Below are 23363 nucleotides of genomic sequence, written 5' to 3'. Positions count from 1 at the left end.
ATCTCTCCCACTCAGTGCAACATGCCTTTGCCAGTAGGCAGCATCCTATAGGTCAGGATGAAAGTTAAGAGGAGAGGCAGGGTCATTGCCAGAAAGGGAGTGTAAAGTAGATGCCATAAGTTATAGGCCTAAGACAAGAGGGTCAGGATGAGTAAAGAATTATCAGAAGTGGTGGGTAAATAGAGAACAAGAAGGCAAAGTACAAAGATGAACTAAAAAGGGGATTGGAAATGGCCAATAAGCACATGAAGAGATGCTCAACATCATCAGACATTAAGGAGGTTAAAATTAAATCCACAGTGAGACACCCCTACACACCCACTAGGATGACCAAAATTAAAAAGACTGACAATACCAGTGGATGTAGAGCAACTGGAATTCCCGTATGTTGCTAGCAAGAATGTAAAGTAGTACAACCACAGTAAAAAACAAGATCTTACTGTATAGCACAGGGAACTATATTCAATATCCTGTGATAAACCATAATGGAAAATAATATGAAAAAGATTATGTATATATATATGTATAAGTGTATCACTTTGCTGTATACCAGAAACTAACACAACATTATAAATCAACTATACATCAATAATAAATAAATAAATAAATAAATAAAACGGTACAACCACTTTGGAAAATAGTTTCTCAGTTAATAGTGTATGCAGGTTAAACATACAATTACTGTAGGTGTTTACCCCTCAGGAATGAAGACATATGGCCATCAAACCCTTTTACGTGAATGTTGATAGCAGCTTTATTCATAAGCCCCATACTGAAAACAACCCATATGCCCATATGTAAGTAATGGATAAACAAATGTAGACTGTCCAAGGGTCTGAGATAACTTTTTGAAGTGATAGAAATATTCTACATCTTGATCGTGATGGTGGCTACACAGGTGTGTATAGGCATGTGTAGTATATAGAACTATATACTTAAACTATGTGTATATTATTGTAAGTAAGTTTTACCATAATAAAGTTGATTAAATAAAAATACTTAAAAATAAAACAGGACAGGCAGTCATAGGAGGGAGACAAATGGACAACCAAGACAGGAAGCAAAGCAGAGGTGAGCAGCAAAGGGCATAAGATATTATAAACAACGAGGACAAGGTGCTAACTTGGGGCCCAGATGGATTTTTTTTTTTTTTTTTTTTTTTTTTTTTGCGGTATGCGGGCCTCTCACTGTTGTGGCCTCTCCCGTTGCGGAGCACAGGCTCCGGACGCGCAGGCCTAGCAGCCATCGCTCACGGGCTTAGTTGCTCCGCGGCATGTGGGATCCTCCCGGACCAGGGCACGAACCCGTGTCTCCTGCATCGGCAGGCGGATTCTCAACCACTGCGCCACCAGGGAAGCCCCCCAGATGGATTCTTGAAAATTCGCCCAGTGAAATTGCAGTTCTAATCATACCAATTGTCTTATTATCTCTGTCAGTCCTTGCTAATTCTTCTCTTATGCTGGTAATCAGTCTGTTTACTAGAAACTGACATGACTTCCTTCTTTCTTCTCTAATTCCTACCCCTAAATCAATTTCTGTTTTTCCCTTGAAGTTATCGCTTTACTGCCCCTGCCCTAGCTTAACAATTCTTGAATGAATCTGTATCATGCAGTTAAGACCTTGGTTACTTTCTGGTTGGGTTGCTTTTACCTACAAGTCTACTGTAAACTGGTTAAAGGAAGATTTCTTATATTTATACCCTTGTTACCTCCTTTCCCACATCCCATGCAATGTTCAGGGAAATGTGTCAGCATATGTCTTTAATTTGTCCCCTTCTTTTCATGCCCCCCCCCACTATCCTAGGTTGTTGTGTCTTGCATGGTCTATTGCAGTATTTCTTTTCCTTTCTTATAGCTCCTTGTCCAGACAGCAGTGAGATTGATGCCTTTTAAAAGTAAATCAGATGATTTTACTCATTTCCTTTAAATGCTTCTATGTCTTCCCATTGCACTTAGAGTAAAATCTACTCCCTCCCACCTCAACACTGTCTTCACCATCCACATTTCCCCTACGCACTGTGCCTCACCAAACCAAGCCCTCTCCCAGCCCAGGGCCTCTGGCTGCTCTTCTTTCTGCTGGAATCCTTTGCTTTCCACTCTTTCTATGGCTTCTCATGCTTCAAAGTTCAACTGGAATGTCATTCCTCTGAGGCCTCTGCAAAGGGGTATCCACCTCCCTGTAGAAAAAGTATTTTATATCACATAACCTTGTTCATTTCTTTTCAGGGAACTTAGCATATCTGAAATCTACCTTGATTATGTATTTCTTTAATGGCTTATTATTCATCTCCTTCCATCAGTTAATAACCTTCAAGAAGACAGAGACCTTTTCTACCTTGTTTGTTGCTATATCCCCAACACTTAGCATGGGGCTTGGCTTTTTTTTTTTTTTTTTTTTTTTTTTTTTTTTTTTTTTGGGCTTGGCTTTTTGAAGACACTCAATAAGTAATCATGGACTGAATGACAAGTGAAAATATAGTAGGCAAATAATAACCACTCGGTGTTTGCTCTTGTTTTTCCTGAATTTTCTTTTCCTAAACTCTTTTTTTTTTTCCCTAATTTTTACAGGTACTTCTATTGTGACTATAAAAGCTTCTGCTACTGACTCAGTTCGGGACAACATTAAATATTCAATTTTTAGTGGAAATGAAGATGGAGTTTTTTCCTTGTGCTCCAACTCAGGTAATCCTTCTCTACCTTCTAATAGCTTTATTTTCTGCTCCACTTAATGTTACTAATAAGACATACTTCTGCAAAGAAAACTCAAAATTTGAAAGGTAGAAATTGTTAGAGGTAAATAATTTAGAAGGTAAACAACAAAGAGTTTTTTATTCTGGCTGATGAGAAATCAAGAACTATTTGTTTATATGTACTCCTTAAGAGTTCTATTCACATTTCCAAATTAAACAGTACCTATCCTACCCCACTTGTTATTTGATGATAACATGGTTTCTACTTATGATTTACCTATCCATTTGGGAGAATTGGAGATGTAGTAGGGAGATCAGTGAGAATGGGTTTGAATTGAAAATAAGCACACATGTGTAGCCTTAGGAAATTTTCATCAGAGATTCTTCTGATTCGCCACTTAATGTCAACAGTGCAACAAAAAAGGATGGCTGGAAGGGTTTCTATGTGGTGGTAAAGAAATTACTTCCAAATACAGCATGTATTAAATTTAGCTTTAATAAGACCATTATTGTGCTTTAAATGAATACCAATTGATTATTTGGAACATACTTTTTTAAACTAACAACTATGTAGTGGATATGTATCTACTGCTTCGTTGTCAACCTCAAGAAGAATGTTTTTAATAATTTCTATATTACCATACAACTGCCTTATTTAATCCATACTATGTGCACATGGGAAGAATTGAGAGGGGTCATTTCTTAAGCAAAAGCCTTCTCATCCAGGGTAGCGTTACAACTTTTTGGTCCATGCAGCCTTTGCTCAGCAACCTCTCTAAGGTAGCCTGCAAGAAGCCTTCATCTCTTCACCCTATCATTTGGTTAAAGGGTGATGCAGGAAGCCTGTTTGCAAGAAGGCCATTTGCAAACACCACCAAGCCTTAAGTTTCTAGCAGTCGGGTGTCTGAGGGTTCTGGGAAAGGAGCTGAGATTAGAATGTTGAGGAAGAAGGTGAATATCAGAGTATGCACATTTCCCCAGGTCACCCCAATCCTTCTGCCATCATACACCTAACATGGCCCAAGGTTGGCCTTATTTTCTATAGTCTCTCATTAAAATGCAGATAAAATATGCCTAGGGTTAGTTCAAAGAGATCATCCACAGAAAACTCTTTATTTTTTAATTAAGTAGTCATTTATTTAAGTTAAAATGTATTTCAAAATTTTATTGTGAAATAGCTACAAGATGATATGTTGAGATATACAACTGTTTAATGGACAGTAGTAAAATAAAAGCCCATGTCTTTGTCACCCATCTCCAAAGATGAGACATTGCTAGAACCTCAGGAAGCCCCTGTGTGTCCTTTCCCTCTCACATCTGTCTTATTTCACCCCAGAGGTCATTGGCAAATCAGTAATCTGAATTTGGTATTGATCCCTGCCTTTTTTTCATTATAATTTTCCCATCCCATTTGAATCCCTAAAAAATGTGTTATTTAGTTTTACTTTGATTTAAACATAATAGAATTATGTTGAATGAACTCCTCTATGGCTTGATTTTTTTGCTTAACATTTTTACTATGATGTGTAGTGCATAAGCCATTATGAACACATTAAGGAAGAATAGCAAAGAATGATATGTACCTGCTGCCAAGGCTATAAAATAGAACACCACCATTATCACCGATGCTCCCTTTGGGCCCTTTTGTAATTGCATCTTTTCTCTCCACTGCTCCAGGCTGATTAATGCCCAGACTTCAAGGATAATCATCCCTTTGTGACTTACAGTAAATGTATTCCTACAAATAGGAATATAGTAAAAGCATTGATTTTGCTTTGAAATGTACATAAATGGATTCATACTCTATGTATTCTATTGATATTAAGTTTTTTAAATTCAAAGTTAGAATCATCCATGTTAATGTGTGTAGCTAGGTTCTTTAATTTTCATTGCGTTACAGTATTCTATTGTAAGTCTATATCACAACTTATTTATTGATGTGCTGTTGATGGACAGCAAGGTTTCTCTGTCTGGGGATATAATGAACAATCTTGTATGTGTCTTCTAGTGCACATGTAAGGAGTTCTGTAGGCCCTAGAGTGTAGATTGGGCATGTATCTCAGAGGGTGCCTATGTTCAGCTATACAGATAGTGCCAAATTGTGTTATGAAGTGGCTCATCCGACTTTACATTCCACTAGCATTGAATGAGAACTGTCACAGTTGTTCATGTCCTACTTTCTATTGCCAATCTGGTGGATGTGAAATGTTATCCCACTGTGGTTGTAACTTACATTTCCCTTAGTACGAATATATTTGGGCATTTTTTCAGTTTATTGACTATTTCTGTTTTCTTCTATGTGAAATGCATATTGATATATTTTGCCTATTTTTCTGCTAAGTTGTTTGTGTTTTTCTTGCTGAAGTGTAAGGATTTTTAATATATTTTATTAGTGTTTATCCTTTGTTTTTGTTACAATTTTAAAAAATAATTTGTGACTTGTCTTTCACTCTCATTAAGGCATGTTTTGAGTTTAACGTTAGAATGAATCAGTCTTATTTTATGATTTGCCTTTTTTGTAGGCTGTTTAAGAAATTCTTCCCCCCTGAGATCATGAAGATATTCTTACATTGTCTTTTAAAATTTTTATAGTTTTCCTGTGTTTCACATTTATATCTTTAGTGCATCTAGGACTGATTTTTGTGTTTTACATGAGTTAGAGATAGCTTTTCTTTTTTTCTTTTCCTCTCTTCTCCTCTCCTCTCCTCTTCTCTCCTTTCCTTTTCCTTTCTTGTTTTTCAACCATGACTCCCAGTTATTCCAATGGCCTTATTACCCTGTGATCTGCAGTACCAGCATGGTCATACATCATGTTTCCTGAGTCTACTGGACTCTCGACTCTTTTCCATTCTTCTCTTTGTCTATCCACACACTGACATCACACTGTCTTAATTACATTTGCTTTATAAATTTTCATATCAGGGAAGCAGCAACCCCACAATATTTACCCCATCTTCATATTCTTCCTCATGAGTATATTAGCTGTTATTGTCTATCTGGCTCTAATATAAAGCATTGTATCCACTTGTTAAGTTTTACACACACACACACACACACACACACGCCTATTGGGATTGTTTATCCATGGAAAGGATATTTATTCATGAATTTTGGGATTATATACAGCTGTTCACACCTTCATGCATGTAACCCACATAACTATGGCATACACATTTGATTTCAGGTGGAACCTTACCCTGATTAACAACAACAACAACAAATCTCAAAAAAAATCATATAGCTCCAATCTAGAATTTAAGTAACTTAATCATCAGGCCAAAGTGTCCTTCTTTTAAATCTCACAAAGTCCTGCATAGCTATGCATTATTAGGTCATAATCATCTATGAAAACTTTTCTTGATTGACTTTTGAAAAAATTGTTTTAAGAACATTTAATATGAGATCTACTCCCTTAACACATTTTAAGTGCACAAAACTGTATGTTAACCATAGGCATGGCGCTGTGCAGCAGAGCTCTAGAACCTGCTCATCTTGCATAACTGAAGCTTCATTTCCCACTAACAAGCAACTCCCTGTTTCCCCTGCCCCTACCCCTGGCAACCACCATTCTACTCTCTGCTTCTGAATTTGACTACTTTAGATACCTCACATAAGGGGAATCAAGTAATATTTCTTTTTTCTGTGGCTGGCATATTTCACTAAACATACGTCCTCAAGGTTCACCCAGGTCATATATGACAGGATGTTCTTTGTTAAGGCTGAATAATCTGTCATTGTAGGTATACACCACATTTTCTTTATCCATTCATCCACCAATGGACATTTAGGTTGTTGGAATTTTTACTGGAATTATATTAATTCTAAATATCAGTTTGGGGAAAATGTGTATCTTTACAGTATTATCTTCTAATCCAGGAATAATATGGAAAATCACACCAATTATTTGTTAATAATTTAATAAAATTACTGTTTCTTTAATAATTGTAACAAAGTTTTTTCTATAGCATATTTCTTGCTAGATTTAGTCTAAATATTTTATACTTCTTGCTGAGGTAAATGAAAATAATGCTTTTTCTATTTTTTTTAAAGATTTTTTTGATAGGAACTATTTTTAAAGTCTTTATTGAATTTGTTACTATATTGCTTCTGTTTTATGTTTTGGTTTTTTGTCTGTGAGGCATGTGGGATCTTAGCTCCCCAACCAGGAGTGGAAGCTGCACCCACTGCACTGGAAGGTGAAGTCTTAACCACTGGACCACCAGGGAAGTCCCCAAAAATGCTTTTTCTGACAGTGTTGGTGTGTACCCTTGAAATTAGCTTTAATATTTTGATTTTGTATCTAGCAGACTTGTAAACTCTTATTGATTCTGATATTTTTCTGAACATTCAACATATACAATCATCTGAGAATGACCATTTTTCGCTGTTGGAAGTTATATAGTTTTTTCTTCTTTTAGTGGTTAGCCTAGCTATTTTGACATCTACAATTAAAGCCTAACATTAATCAATATTGTGCTCCTAAATAATATATGAGACTTAGAATTCTTTATCTTCTAATATCCCTTTTCCAATTTATAAGATTTTTTTTACCACAATTTTAGTTCTTTCAAATTAAGCATTATTAATATTTTTAAATTTACCTGCTTCTTTGCTACTCTCTTCACTAACTGTTCTTTCTTCCATCTCAGACTTTCCTCTGGAATCATTTTACTTCTACCTAAAGTACATCCTTTTGTGAGAGTCTGTTGCAGTAAACTCAGATTTTAGTTGTCTAAAAAAGTCTTTATTACTTGTTTTTAAGAGATATTTTTGCTGGGTTTAGAATTCCAGGTTCACAGTTATTTTCTCTTATCGTATTTAAGATATTACCCGACTGTCTTCTGGTTTCCACTTGTTGCATTAAGAAGTCAGCTGTTGATCTAAATACCACTTATTCGTACCTTTCTTTGGAACTCCAGTTAGACAAATATTGGGGTCATATTGCTCTCTCTCCTACATCTTTTTCAAATTTTTCATCTCTATGTGCCTCTTCTCTTCAGCCTAAGGAACTATAATTTTCATTTCCAGAGGTTATCTTGGGTTCTTTTTCAACTCTTTTTGGTCTTTAAAAAAAAATAACCTTTTGTTCCTTGCTAATGTTTCCAACGTTCTTTTTTATATATTTAAATATTTAATAATTACATATTTTGTGTCCAATAATTTCTGCATCTTAAGTCTTTGAAGATTTATTCTGCTGTCTATGGGTTGGCTGGCTGTCATTCATGGTGCCTTGCTTCTCTGTGATTTTTGTGCTTGTTAACTATAAGCTACTCCATTGTCCTGGAAACTTTTTCTTTGAGATTCTTTGAAGCCTGGGTTGAATTTGATCCCTCAAGGGAGGATGTGTTTTTGATTCTGCAAATCACCTAGACACTCATCAAGCAAATCTGATGTAATGGCTTACATTAATTTTGGGGAATTTAAAAATATATATATCTATGATAGTATAGCTACCATAAATTCAGGCTTAAGCTAATGAATTCTCAGCAGAGACTTTTTCTCTCTTTCAACTGACATCAAGGTCAAGAAAAGCAAGTTTCTGTGCATTCATTTTTAATGTTTTATTTTTAATATTGACCACTAATTTGGAGCATATGTAGCCTTTAGGTTTACAGCTTTATTTTGGTTTTCCTGTTAGATCTTTCACCTTTTGTGGGTTCAGCCTTCTTCCCTTGTTTTCCACACCCTGTGCAGTTGTCAGAAGTGAATCTCAAGGAAGAGGTTATGTTAAAAACCCTTAGAACTAAAACAAGCTTTTAGTGCTTGCTTGCCTCCCTGAATTGCTGTTTTCATTTATTTTTTTTTTCCTCTGAGGATTCCTTACTACTGTAGCAACTCAGTAATGCATTTCAACACACACACACACACACACACTCACAATTTATCAAGCACTTTAGTTGTTTTTATGATGAGGATTATTCCAGTCTGTAGTTTACCATACTTTTGTCAGAAACATTTCTAAGAATCTTTAATTATGATATTAAATTCATCTTTCATGTCACATAATCATTAAATTTGTATCTAAAGGCATCTAACACAGGTTTTATCAATGTATATTTTTTAAAACATAAGCCAGTTAAAATAGAAAACTGGTATGTATGACAAATCAGTAAACTTGATTTCTAATGTTGCAGTCACTTTTCTTCAGGGTAAAATGTGAGAAAACCATTTTATTAGTTACTGATTTAGTAAGTTATGATTAGATGGCTCTCTGATGAGAACTGTGTTTTCTGTCCAGTTGTGCCCGAGTGTGCCCTGTTCCATAGTCACAAACCACAGGTTTATTTTTGCATCTAAACTTCTTGTCACTATAACTTAAAAACATCTACTACTCACTGTTTAAGCCAGAAGGAATTTTGGAGTTTGACTATTTGACTAACATTGTCTATGTAAATAACAGATGGTGGTTTTCATTCCATTATTTGGTAGATTAACATAAAACAAAATGATCAAACTCTCAGTGTTTCAAGGACATAGCTTTAGAGCAGAGAGTTTAAAAGCTTTTGGATAACATAAATGTTTATCACGTTCTGCTTTGGGCGTATACATATGCATGCGCACAGTTTGTAATTGACTGAAGTAACTCGCTTATGCTATCAAACATTGAGTATTTGAAGAATCTAAATCTCATTTTGATGTGTACTTTAAAACTTGGACAAAAGCTATACAAGTCCATATATCAGAAGGAAAATATTACTACAGTTTTCTTCTCAAGTTATTATATAACTGCCATGCTAACATATAAGAATGAACAAAAAATTGGTATTTGTGAGCCTCTTAGTCTAAGGAAAGCATGGACTTCTGCCCATATATTAGACAGAGCCCAATAGTACTTTCATCTCACTGGTGACAGTAAATCCTCGATGTCTCTGAGAAAAAATATACATAGATCATCCAAGGCGAATTGTGGATCTAGTAGGTGTGCCAGCCTTGAATCATCTCACAGACTGGTTATTGTCTTTTCTGTTTGCACAACTTTCACAGCATGTGCCAATTATTATGTCAAAAATAAAAACCAAGCAAGGAAAGCATTAAAACTGCAGATCCATTCCAAGTGCAAAATTCCAATTATCAAAGCCTAAACACAAGCCTTTTATTGAAAAATCCACTTTGATCTGCACTGTAATTGGCACACTCTCTGCTAAGTGACACTGGCAATTTAGTGTTGCATTTCGATTTTATTTTTCTTTACTAATAGTAACAGAACATGGTATCAAGCTGAATGCCATGTTTGGTGGAGACAGAGCTCCAGAAGAGAGCTTTGGGTCCACCTAGACTGGGGCTTCTCTGCTCAGCCCGTATTCCACAGAGACTTCTAAAAACCATCTTCTTTCATTAGCAGCTCATCAACATGCATTTTAATGATTCTTCAGCTGCCAATCCTTAAATCTACTCTACATTTGCTAAGTGGGGATTTGGTAACATCAGACTGTGGTTTGTAAAAGTAATTTGGTTTTCTGAATTGACAGCTAAATCTGATGACAATAAATGAAAGTGAATTTATGAAGTTTTAAATTTGGCAGTATAGTGAGTTCTTCATATAGTATATAAATATTTATTTTTTCTTAATAACAGAAGCAATAAAATTCCCCCAAAACACCCAATGCCAAAGTTAGACTTATTAGAACAGGATATGATTACTATTAGCATCCAGGTAGGTACATGATAACCTGAAGTTTCCTTGGCCTACGTTGGTTCTCTAGGGGAACTGGTTCAGATAGAGCAATCAGAACTGTGGCTTCCAGGTCATATGTCCAGAAACTGTACAGGTTCTTTCACCAGAAGAGCACATCTTAATAGTCCATAGCTATTAAATGTTCTCCTTCTGCATTCAGAACTTAACACGGGTATTAAATCTATATCTGCTGTTGGAGGGCATGAGAGGCACATGCACTGTGTCACTCTCCCAGCAACCCTATGGAGCCATTATTCATATCCCCGTTTTACAGAAGATGAGACTCAGCTTGACAGAAGCTGAGTCACTTACTACAGGTCACAAGCTTAGTAACGGGGAGCCAGGTGCTTTACCTCAATGAAGCAGCCAGGGCTAGGGTTTAGGCTTGGTTTCAGGTTTCTCAAACTCCAAATCAGTTCTCACTTCAGCAGACTCCACTCGACGGAATTTCTGACAGTGAGAGCTAAGTAAATCATAACAGTGGAATAATAATAACAATAAATTCAGTAAGAAATTTAATTGTAAAAGGGAAGAAGCAAAACAGAGTAGAAACTAGAGAAGGGAATTATATCAGGGGAGGAATTTTCTTAGTCTGGGGAAAAACCTGTGCAGGGCATAAACCTCAAGGCTCAGTTTCCCTCACCTGGCTCTACTTGTTACCTGGGGGTGTAACAAATATTATTGGGTGCTTCCATGTGCCAGACCCTGAGCTAGGGATTTGGGAGATGGTGATGTAAGAGGTAACCATCCTCACCTTGTGAATCTTCTAAACCAAGAGGAATAACTCGGCAGAAATAGGTGAGCAAAGGCCCTGCAGGCACTTGCTGAGAGTCTGTTGGGGACAGACGTGGTGATGGTACAGAGCTGGGTGGTCTGGAAAGAACCCTGAGGACGCACAGAAGTGGGGACAATTCCAGGTGGATGGAAAAGCCTGCAGGACAACTCTGAAATGAGCGTTTGAGGAACAGAACATGTATGAGTCTTATAGCCAGAGCAGACACAGCAAAGGGGAGAAAGAGAAGAATGAGATTTCTCAGATGAGAGAGGCTGGAGCAGGTGGTCCTGGGGAGGCTAAAAATGCTGAGCTTCATCATAATTGCTGTGGAAGCCAATCAAGGGTTTTATGCAGGACAGTCACAGTGTTGTTTTTTATTATTTAATTCAGAATGGGAACTGGTTGAGTGGGGAGGTCAACTAAGTAGACTAACACAGGGGACAAGGTGGGAAATGCTGGTGGCTTGGAGGAGGCCAGCAGCAGGGAGATGGAGAGGGTGGATTCAGGAGATGTTTGAAAGGCAGACTTTGCAGACATGGGCTAAATGCGGAGATGGAAGGATGACTTAAGAGAGAGCACCGAGATTTCAGATATTCATGGCTTCTTTCCCTCCTGCATGTTTGAACCGTGGAAATGTCTGCCTGTTCTCACCTTTTTTCACAATGACCCTGGGCACTAGGAAACGGGGCCCAGCCAGTGGGAGCAGTTGAGGGACAGGTAAGCGTGTGAGCGTATGGGTCAAAGGTGATTTGAGACTTTTTAAATAAAATAATTTTCCTTTTTTTTTTTTCCTCTCTGGAAATAAAAATAGGAGAACTCACTGTGCAAGAACCCAAGTTTCTGGATTTTGAAGTCAGAAATGAAGTTCAGCTCATTGTTTTAGCTGAAAGTAGGGAGCATAGAGCCTACAGCAAAGTAGCAGTCTTCCTCCAAGATGTGAACGACCATCCACCATGCTTTGGGCAAAGCATTTACCAAGTATCAGTGTCTGAGGGCCAGTTCTACGGTGATCACATCATACAGGTAACAGAAATGTGTTGTGTGGGGGGGAGTGTGAATTAAATTTTAAATCTTTCCTTGGCATATACAATATTTGATGCCCTGGATGGAACTTTAGGTCGAAGGAAGTCTGGAGTTTCTGAGCTCATTCTCCTTCCCCCATCCGTTTCGTGCTTGGTTAGACCCACCTGCTTTCTCTAGGGCCCCCGTAGAACACTAGCAGGGAATCTAGAGGGGCACAAAAAGCAGCTCACCTTACACATGTGTACAATTCATTGGGGAAGTCAGAAGACTGAGTATACAATTTAAATGCAAATCACTAATGTTATAATAGAAGTGTATGTTGAATGTCGTGAGAGAAAAGAGGAGGCACAGACTGTTCCTGGAGGAGAGGGTCAGTCTTCATGAAGAACGAGGTTTGCACTCAGTCTTAAAGGGCGAGCAGGCATTTGCCAGGTGGAGCTGCAGCCAGATGAGCATGGCGGCAGCACAGACCCATGGAAGGGCCCCCTGGTTTGGGTTTGCAGGTGTCTCATGTGAAAGTCATAGATCTGCTGTTTCAAGCCCAGCCCTATCTCGGGAGAAAGCCCCATACTCTGAAAAAAGAGGGTCTGTTCACATGGCAGTCTTCTTTGTTCAGGCTCCAAACCCACCCATCCTTGATAGACTCTACCTGCTTCGGGGACTGGTGCCCATTTTCACCTTTCTTTTCATGGTTGAACCGATGCTTTGAATTCAGGAACCTGGACATTACAACACCTACAGGCTCTTGGGAATCTGCACAGGAAATGGGTATAAACCCCCATTCTGACAGCAGCGTAGTGGGACATTCCCTTTGGCCTGTGTAATCCTGCTGCCGTGACCCAGCACCGCGTGACTTTCTCTCTGGGGGAGATGGGGGCAGGGATCCAGGTGATCCCCTAGGTTACTGTGCAGCTACCTTCACCTGAACATATAGAGACACTTTCCTTTGATTCCTGCCCAGTTCAGATGCACACGTGCACCTCTGATGGTGCAAACAAGACCAGTAGAGGCTCAGCTATCTTGGAGTTTTAGCTCTGTGCTCCCCACATGGTCCAGGATCCCTGGGATTTCCTACATTATTTCTGCCCATTTATTTTGTATGCTTGGAGCCTAATTGCTCCAGGTTCCAGCCTGTTCCAGAAGTGCTGCACCTTTTCTCTAGCCATGACAGAGATGCTTAAGAGGAAGGTGAGGAGGTGAAGGCATTCTCTTGTTCAGCCCCCGCACCCACAGTGATGCCTGTTCAGTGGGGATCATTGATGCCTCTAGCACCACTGCGGGGCCTGCTTGGTCACAGAGGACTCCTCCATGGGGCGCTGGTGCGTCACGCTTTGTCGCACATGCTAACCTGGACAGAGCTAGACCACTCACATGGAATACGTGAAGGTGAGGCGTCCTATTAAAGCCCATGTACACCCAACAGGGAGACAGCCCGACCTGCCAGCGGTTCAGGTGATAAAACCTTCGAGAAGGCCCAGTCAGAAAGGATACAAGGAACTCTGTTCTTCGTATTTTTAGATCATTTAGTTTCCAGGAAACTAGAACTGCCATTTGCCTGTATCCTGTTCAGATAGATAGGAACGTAGAAGGCTCTGGAGTTCTTGCTTTTTGCTACCACACTGCCTATGCACCCTCCTTTTCGTTGCAGCCCCACAAACTCCCTTTAGGAACTGACCCTCCTCTGCCAAATGCAGAGGATCTTGGTGGGATTGTCGGTCAAAGTGGTAACCTCCCCCCCACCCCACCCTGCCACAAGGTGCTGTCAACTGCCTCGGTCCCATAGAGACTTTCTGTCCCTGGAATTTGAATCTTGGGTGGTAGAACACCAGACAGAGACATATTAGAGCTGATTCATCTTGATGGCAACAGCTCAAAGAAGCTGTGTCCTAGAGCTGTTCAGGTTCTTGTGCTTCACCTGGGCGCTGTCTTTCTGCTATGTTTCTTTCCTGGTGAAGTTGGCCATAGTAGATTTGTGTTGCTGGCATCCAAAGACCCTAACTGATACGCCTCCTGGGAGGCTTACTCTCTGTAACTCTTTTAAGTGCACGGCCTAGGGGACATGATGGACTTTATTCTGCTGGTATGCAGATAAGTTTCTCTTTCTTGTGATCTCGAAGGGAACTGTCTATTCTGCCTTTCTGTACCAAATAGCTGGTGTGTGCCCTCCTGATGAGGTCCTGATGAGATTCCGGATCCCCTGAGAACTCTGGCAACAGTGTGAAGGATAGATTGAAAAGGAAGGGAGTTACAAGCAAAAACCCACTAGGACATCAGTACTGTCACCCAGGCGAGAGATGGCAGGGGATGGGAGCTCAGGCCAAGGCTGAGGGGCCTAGAAGATAAAAATAAATAGGAAGAGGGACTTCCCTGGTGGTCCAGTGGCTAAGACTTCATGCTCCCAATGCAGGGGTCCTGAGTTCGACCCCTGGTCAGGGAACTAGATCCCACATGCCACAACTAAGAGTTCACCTGCCACAACTAAAGATCCCGCATGCCACAACTAAAAGATCCTGCATGCTACAACTAAGACCCGGCACAGCCAACTAAATAAATAAATATTTTTAAAAATAAATAGAAAGAAATTAATCTGTCAGCTTGTTCTTAAACAAGATCTTGAATCCACTAATAGAATTAGTTTGTGATTAAAATGCAAAGCAGACTAAGTAATATATCTCCTTGGAGAGTGATGCAGAACTTTTGTTTTATCTTCAACACTAGTACTTGGACAACTCAACAAATAAATCACCAGGACCTAACTTTGTTAGCACTAAATCTAGGTTTTGTTTCACTGAGCGCAAAACATGCAGTACTCCTACTGAAAATTACTTGGAAATCCTTTCAATGAATCTGCAGAATAGTCTTCTCACCCATTATCCACTTTAATATAAATGTAAGCTTCAGCCATGGCTAATATTCCTTCGGTCATTGTCTTTAAAGCGTGTTTGACAATGTGATTCTTTCATAATGCAATTTCTCTGAAAAACAGGCTTAACCCATTCTGCAGATTCAATCCTTACCTAACAGAGGAGTTGCTTCCTCACAGGTTTTTGCCACAGACCAGGACAGTGGGACAAACGGCCTCATCGAGTATTCTATTCTCTCCAGCAACCAAGGACAAGCATTCCAGATGGACACGCTGAGTGGTGTGCTAACAGCAAGTGCAGTTCTGGATTATGAGTACACCAGAGCCTACAGGTTTGTCCAAGACTCAGATCCATTTCACTGGCTATTCTGCTTTGTTGCCCCACAGTGCTTTCCCTGCAGGCCTCTTTGAGTAAAAGCACACCCATAAGATTGGACGACCTCGGGAAGAAAACCTAAGAAACTGTGAACCTTGCTTGTCTCTGGAGAAGTGGTCACTTGGGAAGCCTGGGGTCAAAGAGAGGCTTGACTTCCTTATCATGCATTTCAGTCTGCCTTGTATTTGTATGTTCTTCCCAAAGGCCATGCACAGACAGTGTTTCCTTTAATCCTCACGGCCACCTCCAGAGAAGTTCAGTTAGGCCTTTTCTCACTCACTAATGAGACAAGAGACATGAAGTGTCTCACTCAGGGTTACAGAACCATTTAACCATCAATCATGGTCTCACTGCCAGGTGTTCTAATGCCAAGTCACACTGTTTCCACCCTACAAGCTACAGAGCAGACCTTCTATTGAGGGAAAAACAGGAATACAAGATACCCGAGTGTCAATATTCTCCTAGGCCAGACTACTTACATGTTATATGAAGAAAGTGCAGTGTATTCCTGTGGTTGAGTAGCAAGAGCCAATTAAAATGGGATCTGTTGCTGGGTGGACTGGATTAATTTAACTCTGAAAAACTTCCCAACTCTAAACGTTTGATTAAGTGTTTAGTTCTTTTTGTTTAATATATTTCAAAATATTACTTCAAAGGTATTTTAAAAGTTTAGTTTAAGACCTTACCCTGTGTTAACTAGTATAATTTTTTCAGGATTATTTTAGTGCAATCAATTGTCATGATACTTACTATATAAATATATTAAAATCAATTGTATAAATATGTTATAACCTATTCCTGCTACATTGTATCTATAGTAATTTTAAGTGAAAAGCTTTTTTTTTCTCTCTCCATAGATGACTGCAGGTAAGTCTCAGCCTAGTTGCCACCTGAGTGATTACAAATTCAAATATTCTTGAAGGTCTGCTATGTTCCAGGAACTAAGCATTTCCTGACTGCAATGACTTTCTGTTACAATGTTCTTACTCAATGGAGCATAATTAACAATTAAATTTAACTCCTTTCAGCATTTTCCTATTTGAGTCACAGTTTCAACGTTCCCATTCCCAACATTTAAATTGGTCCCAATATTTAAAAGTGCCCCTCTCCAATTCCTCATGAATTCAAGCTGGGAGAAGCAGGAACTGAGAGAAGGTGAAATCTGCACACACTGCCACAGAGAGACTCAGAGGCAACCACACTCATGCTCTCACACACACACACACACACACACACACACACACACACACACACACAGTCTCCACTGTCACCGAGGCAAGGGAACATTTTGAAGCCCCTGCCTCTCCAGGTTTTCCCCCTTCCCTGCCCCCTTGTGGCTTCTCTGCCTTTTTAGTGCTTTTCCTGATATTTAAGGCAGTGATAAAAATAGGAGGAATTTCCCCAGCCTGCTGTACCTTTAGTGAATGTTTTGGAAAAGATGTCATTTAGCTTTTAACTTTTGTTTTTAACTTTTGAATTTTGCTATTTTGTCTGACAGTGGAAGATATTCCCAATTCTAGCCCTCTCTTTTACAGTATAAAATGAGGGGGAGGAAGATATTGTCAGTTGTGATTCTACTCAATATAAATGCATTAAATAATTTTTAGTTCTCATATTAAGCCACATACAGGAAAACTCAGTGGACAGACTCTGACAAATTAGTTCTTTAGTCCTGTCTGACTGATATTTCTGAATTTTAAAAACTATTTACCAAGCATGAGACTGGGGATATAAAGACACATGAAACAGTTCTTGTCTTCAGGGAACTCGAAAATCAAGTGCCCTAATAACCCATGGAAGGAAGCATAGTAATAATCACAGTAGGTGCCATTTATGGAGCACCTGCTTTACCGGTTGAATTCTCATAACAGACTTAAGATCTACAGAGTGAGGAAACTGAAATTCAGAGATGTAAAGTCTTTTGCCAGGAATAGGCAGCCAGTAAATGTAGAACTGAGATTCTTGCCTGTGTGAATGGTCATAGTAGGGCTTCTTACTGTATCATGTGAATGAATCTTTAGAGTATACACCTGTATGTTTACAAAAACAAAACAGAAAAAAACACTTTAGAAACCTAAAATAGTAATATAAAATAAGTTCCAACTCACAGTTGTGAAATAACACGTCTAGTTGTGAGCATGCAGAGATGGGATTTGAATCACTGATCTCCACTGCTTGAGTTATAACTGATGGGGTGAGATTTATCCCTGCTTAAATTGGTAATCGATATTCATGTAAGTCTTATAAAACTTTAGGGCCAAGATTTAGTTAGTCTTTTCAGGGACTTTAAATAAAAACGAGCAACAGAAAAGTCCTAGGCAAATTTAAATGTTTAAAAATTCACTTTCTGTAGCATAAATATTCAAGGTCAAAGAGCAGTTATTGTCAGGAGAAATGCTAAACTCATACACTCGATTGAACACACATTATGACTGTGAGAGAAAAAATTAAAAAGCAGTTATATATACAAGGTAGGAAGTGGGCTGAAATGTTAATTATCTTTTCCAAAATACATGACTCATAAGCAGCAGGGCTGGCATTGGAACCCCAGTCTGTTGAGTCCCCATGGAAAAGGGAGTAAAGCCTTTCCAGGCAAGAAGCATGAGAAAGGACATGGACACGTGAAAGTGTTTGGTATATTTGGAAATAACAAGTGGTACAGTGCACCTGAGAAGCACTTGAGTGTGGGGTTATAAAAAAGAGGCTGGGGGTGTGGAGGGATAGGAGGAAGATAGTCAAAATGTACAAACTTCCAATAAGATAAGTACCGGGGATGTAATGTACAACATGATGACTATAGCTAACACTGCTGTAAGATATACAGGAAAGTTGTTAAGACAGTAGGTTCTAAGGGTTCTCATCACAAGGGGAAATGCAGTTTTCGTGGGTTTTTTTGCATCTATGTGAAATGATGGATGTTAACTAAACTTATTGTGGTAATGATTTCACAGTATATGTAAGTCAAATTATGCTGTACACCTTAAACTTATACAGTGCTATGTATCAATTATATCTGAATAAAACTGGGAGAAAAATCTCAGTGATCTGAAAAACAAAACAAAGCAACCAAAAAATGAGTCACAGGCACATTTTAGGGAACTTTACATGCCATATACTGGAAATTGTACTCTATTCTGTAGGCTATATAAAAGTGTAAGTAAGCAGTTGAGTGCATGCTAAGATCTTTATTTATAAGGACATCTGGTAATGGATGTCTTGCAAGACAGAAAGCCAGCATCAGACAGACCAGTTAAGCTAGACAACAGCTGACAAAGGTCTGTTATGTGGATGAAGCTGTGAGGATGGGAGGAGGGGACATACTTACTAGTTGATTCATGTACAGAATCCATAGGAACATGGTGATCAGTTGAATTTACTCAACAAGGAAAGAGATAGAAAATGCTTCTGAAGTTTCCATACAGGAAAGGCAGGAAGAAGAATAGATTGGGATTGGGATTTTTTTTTTTTCTGGGCATTTTGAGTTTGAAGGGCCAGTGCAAGAGCAAAAGTAAAGATACTCCTTTGGCAATTAAAAATAATGATCTGGAGCTCAGGAAAGAGATCTTCCTTCAGGATTTAGACTTGGGCTTCATCCAGGGAAAATGTGCAAAATGGAATTACCTAGGACACTATGTGAAATGAGAATTTGGGGGATTGTCACCACTTGGGGGCCAGACAGAGCAAAAGCAGCCAGCAAGATAGATTCAGGGACTACAAACATCAGAACAGAACCTGGAAAAGGTGGTTTCGTGGAAACCAAGAGGAAAGATTGACTGCATGAAAGAATAAGCTTTCAGAATGTGTTTGGATTGGAATCTGCAAAAGTACTCCTTAATTTAAAGAGTTTGCAAGGAATATACTTGTCCCAAATTGTTTCCTAAGAAGATAAAGTACACACTGTTGTATTTTTAGGTTAATTAATACAAAACGGTGAAGTTAACTTAAAACTCAAGTTAACAGATTGATTTTCTTTTTTTTTTTAAATAAGAGAAAGAGGGACATTTTATGATAAAAGAACTAATACATGCAGTGTACATAGCCGTAAACCTTTACATACCAATCAACAGTACAGCCAAATACATAGAAGAATATCATTTTTTTAAACAAGAGAAAGAGGGGCATTTTATGATAAAAGAATTAATACAGCCAGTGTACAGTAGCCATAAACTTTTACATACCAATCAACAGTGGAGCCAAATACATAGAACAATATCATTTTTTTTAGTGTAATGATATTTTCTTTTTAACATCTTTATTGGAGTATAATTGCTGTACATTGTTGTGTTAGTTTCTGATGTATAACAAAGTGAATCAGCTATACCTATACATATATTCCCATATCTCCTCCCTCTTTTATTTTTAATTTTTTAATTTTTTAAACATCTTTATTGGAGTATAATTGCTTTACAATGGTGTGTTAGTCTCTGCTTTATAACAAAGTGAATCAGCTATACATATACATATATCCCCATATCTCCTCCCTCTTGCATCTCCCTCCCACCTTCCCTATCCCACCCCTCTGGTCACAAAGCACTGAGCTGATCTCCCGGTGCTATGCGGCTGATTCCCACTAGCTATTTTACATTTGGGATTGTATATATGTCAATATCACTCTCTCACTTTGTCCCAGCTTGCCCTTCCCCCTCCCCGTGTCCTCAAGTCCATTCTCTATGTCTGCATCTTTATCCTAGTCCTGTTCCTAGGTTCTTCAGAACCTATTTTATTTTAGATTCCATACCTATGTTTTAGCATATGGTATTTGTTTTTCTTTTTCTGACTTACTTCACTATGTATGACAGACTCTAGGTCCATCCACCTCACTACAAATAACTCAATTTCGTTTCTTTTTATGGCTGAGTAATATTCCATCGTATATATGTGCCACATCTTCTTTATCCACTCATCTGTCGATGGACACTTAGTTGCTTCCATGTCCTAGCAATTGTAAATAGTGCTTCAATGAACATTGTGATATATGACTCTTTTTGAAATATGGTTTTCTCAGGGTATATGCCCAGTAGTGGGATTGCTGGGTCATATGCTAGTTCTATTTTTAGTTTCTTAAGGAACTGCCATACTGTTCTCCATAGTGACTGTATCACTGTACATTCCCACCAACAGGGCAAGAGGGTTCCCTTTTCTCCACACCTTCTCCAGCATTTGTTGTTTGTAGATTTTTTGATGATGGCCATTCTGACTAGTGTGAGGTGATACCTCATTGTAGTTTTGATTTGCATTTCTCTAATGATTAGTGATGTTGAGCGTCCTTTCATGTGTTTGTTGACAATCTGTTTATCTTCTTTGGAGAAATGTCTGTTTAAGTCTTCTGCCCATTTTTGGATTGGGTTGTTTATTTTGTGATATTGAGCTGCAAGAGCTGCTTGTATATTTTGGAGGTTAATCCTTTGTCAGTTGCTTCGTTTGCAAATATTTTCTCCCATTCTGACAGTTGTCTTTTTGTCTTGTTTATGGTTTCCTTTTCTGTGCAAAAGCTTTTAAGTTTCATTAGGTCCCATTTGTTTATTTTTCTTTTTATTTCCATTTCTCTAGGAGGTGGGTCAGAAAGGGTCTTGCTGTGATTTATGTCATAGAGTATTCTACCTCTGTTTTCCTCTAAGAGTTTTATAGTGTCTGGCCTCACATTTAGGTCTTTAATCCATTTTGAGTTTATTTTTGTGTACAGTGTGAGGGAGTGTTCTAATTTAATTGTTTTACATGTAGCTGTTCAGTTTTCCCAACACCACTTATTAAAGAGGCTGTCTTTTCTCCATTTTATACTCTTGCCTCCTTTATCAAAAATAAGGTGACCATATGTATGTGGGTTTATCTCTGGGCTTTCTATCCTGTTTCATTGATCTATATTTCTGTTTTTGTGCCAGTACCATACTGTCTTGATTAGTGTAGCTTTGTAGTATAGTCTGAAGTCAGGGAGCCTGATTCCTCCAGCTCCACTATTCTTTCTCAAGATTGCTTTGGATATTCGGGGTCTTTTGTGTTTCCATAAAAATTGTGAACTTTTTAGTTCTATTTCTATGACAAATGCCACTGGTAATTTGATAGGTATTGCATTGAATCTGTAGATTGCTTTGGGAAGTACAGTCATTTTCACAATGCTGATTCTTCCAATCCAAAAACATGGTATATCTCTCCATCTGTTTTTATCATCTTTAATTTCTTACATCAGTGTCTTGTAGTTTTCTGCATACAGGTATTTTGTCTCCTTAGGTAGGTTTATTCCTAGGTATTTTATTCTTTCTGTTGCAATGGTAAATGGGAGTGTTTCCTTAATTTATCATTCTCATCTTTTGTTGTTAGTGTATAGGAATGCAAGGGATTTCTGTGCTTTAATTTTGCATCCTGCAACTTTACTAAATTCATTGATTAACTCTAGTTGTTTTCTGGTAGCATCTTTAGGATTCTCTATGTATAGTATCATGTATGTGCAAACAGTGACACGTTTACTTCTTTTCTGATTTGGATTCCATTTATTTCTGTTTCTTCTCTGATTGCTGTGGCTAAAACTTCAAAACCTATTTTGAATAATAGTGGTGAGAGTGGACAATCTTGTCTTCGTGCTGATCTTAGAGGAAATGATTTCAGTTTTATACCTTTGAGAACATGTTGGCTGTGAGTTTGTCACACATGGCCTTTATTATGTTGAATTAGGTTCCCTCTGTGCCCTCTTTCTGGAGAGTGTCTATCAAATGGGTGTTGGATTTTGTCAAAAGCTTTTTCTGTATCTATTGAGATTATCATAGATTGTTTTTAAAATATCTTTATTAGAGTATGATTGCTGTACATTGTTGTGTTAGTTTCTACTGTATAACAAAGTGAATCAGCTGTACATATACATATATCCCCATATCTCCTCCCTCTTACGTCTCCTTCCCATCCTCCCTATCCCACGCCTCTAGGTGGTCACAAAGCACTGAGCTGAACACCCTGTGCTATGCAGCTGCTTCCCACTAGCTATCTGTTTTACATTTGGTAGTGTATATATGTCCATGCCACTCTCCCACTTCATCCCAGCTTCCCCTTCCCCCTCCCTGTGTCCTCAAGTCCACTCTCTACGTCTGTGTCATTATGCCTGTCCTGCCCTGAGGTTCTTCAGAACAATTTTTTTCTTGATTCCGTATATATATCATATGGGTTTTATCTTTCACTTTGTTAATATGGTGTATCACATTGATTGATTTGTGTGTATTGAAGAATCTGTGATAAACCCCACTTGATCATGGTGTATCATCCTTTTAATGTGCTGTTGGATTCTGTTTGCCAGTATTTTGTTTTGGATTTTTGCATCTATGTTCATCAGTGGTATTGGCCTGTAGTATTCTTTCTTTGTGACATCTTTGTCTGGTTTTGGTATCAGGGTGATGCTGGCCTCGTAGAATGTGTTTGGGAGTGTTCCTCCCTCTGCTATATTTTGGAAGAGTTTGAGAAGGTAGGTGTTAGCTCTTCTCTAAATGTTTGATAGAATTCACCTGTGAAGCTATCTGGTCCTGGGCTTTTGTTTGCTGGAAGATTTTTAATCACAGTTTCAATTTCAGTGCTTGTAATTGGTCTGTTCATATTTTCTATTTCTTCCTGGTTCAATCTCAGGAGGGTGTGCTTTTCTAAGAATTTGTCCATTTCTTCCAGGTTGTCCATTTTATTGGCATAGAGTTGTTTGTAGTAATCTCTCATGATCCTTTGTATTTCTGCAGGGTCAGTAGTTACTTCTCCTTTTTCATTTCTAATTCTATTGATTTGAGTCTTCTCCCTTTTTTTCTTGATGAGTCTGGCTAATGGTTTATCATTTTGTTTATCTTCACAAAGAACCACCTTTTAGTTTTGTTGATCTTTGCTATTTTTTCCTTCATTTCTTTTTCATTTATTTCTGCTCTGATCTTTATGATTTCTTTCCTTCTGTTAACTTTGGGGTTTTTTGTTCTTCTTTCTCTAATTACTTTAGGTGTAAGG

At 38.4% G+C, this 23363-nt stretch overlaps 1 protein-coding gene across 1 annotated transcript in view; it reads left to right on the top strand.

Moving 5' to 3' along the window:
* Positions 1-23363, top strand: part of DCHS2 (dachsous cadherin-related 2) — a 270134-nt gene that overhangs the window by 227914 nt on the left and 18857 nt on the right. Inside the window, exons 14-16 of the mRNA XM_059066078.2 lie at positions 2568-2681; positions 11951-12162; positions 15206-15357. Of these exons, the coding sequence (XP_058922061.1) occupies positions 2568-2681; positions 11951-12162; positions 15206-15357 (478 nt within the window). The remainder of the gene's footprint in view (positions 1-2567; positions 2682-11950; positions 12163-15205; positions 15358-23363) is intronic.

Source organism: Kogia breviceps, chromosome 6 (assembly GCF_026419965.1).
Source record: "Kogia breviceps isolate mKogBre1 chromosome 6, mKogBre1 haplotype 1, whole genome shotgun sequence".
Classification (NCBI taxonomy): Eukaryota; Metazoa; Chordata; class Mammalia; order Artiodactyla; family Physeteridae; genus Kogia; species Kogia breviceps.
This window is presented reverse-complemented; position numbering and strand designations above follow the sequence as displayed.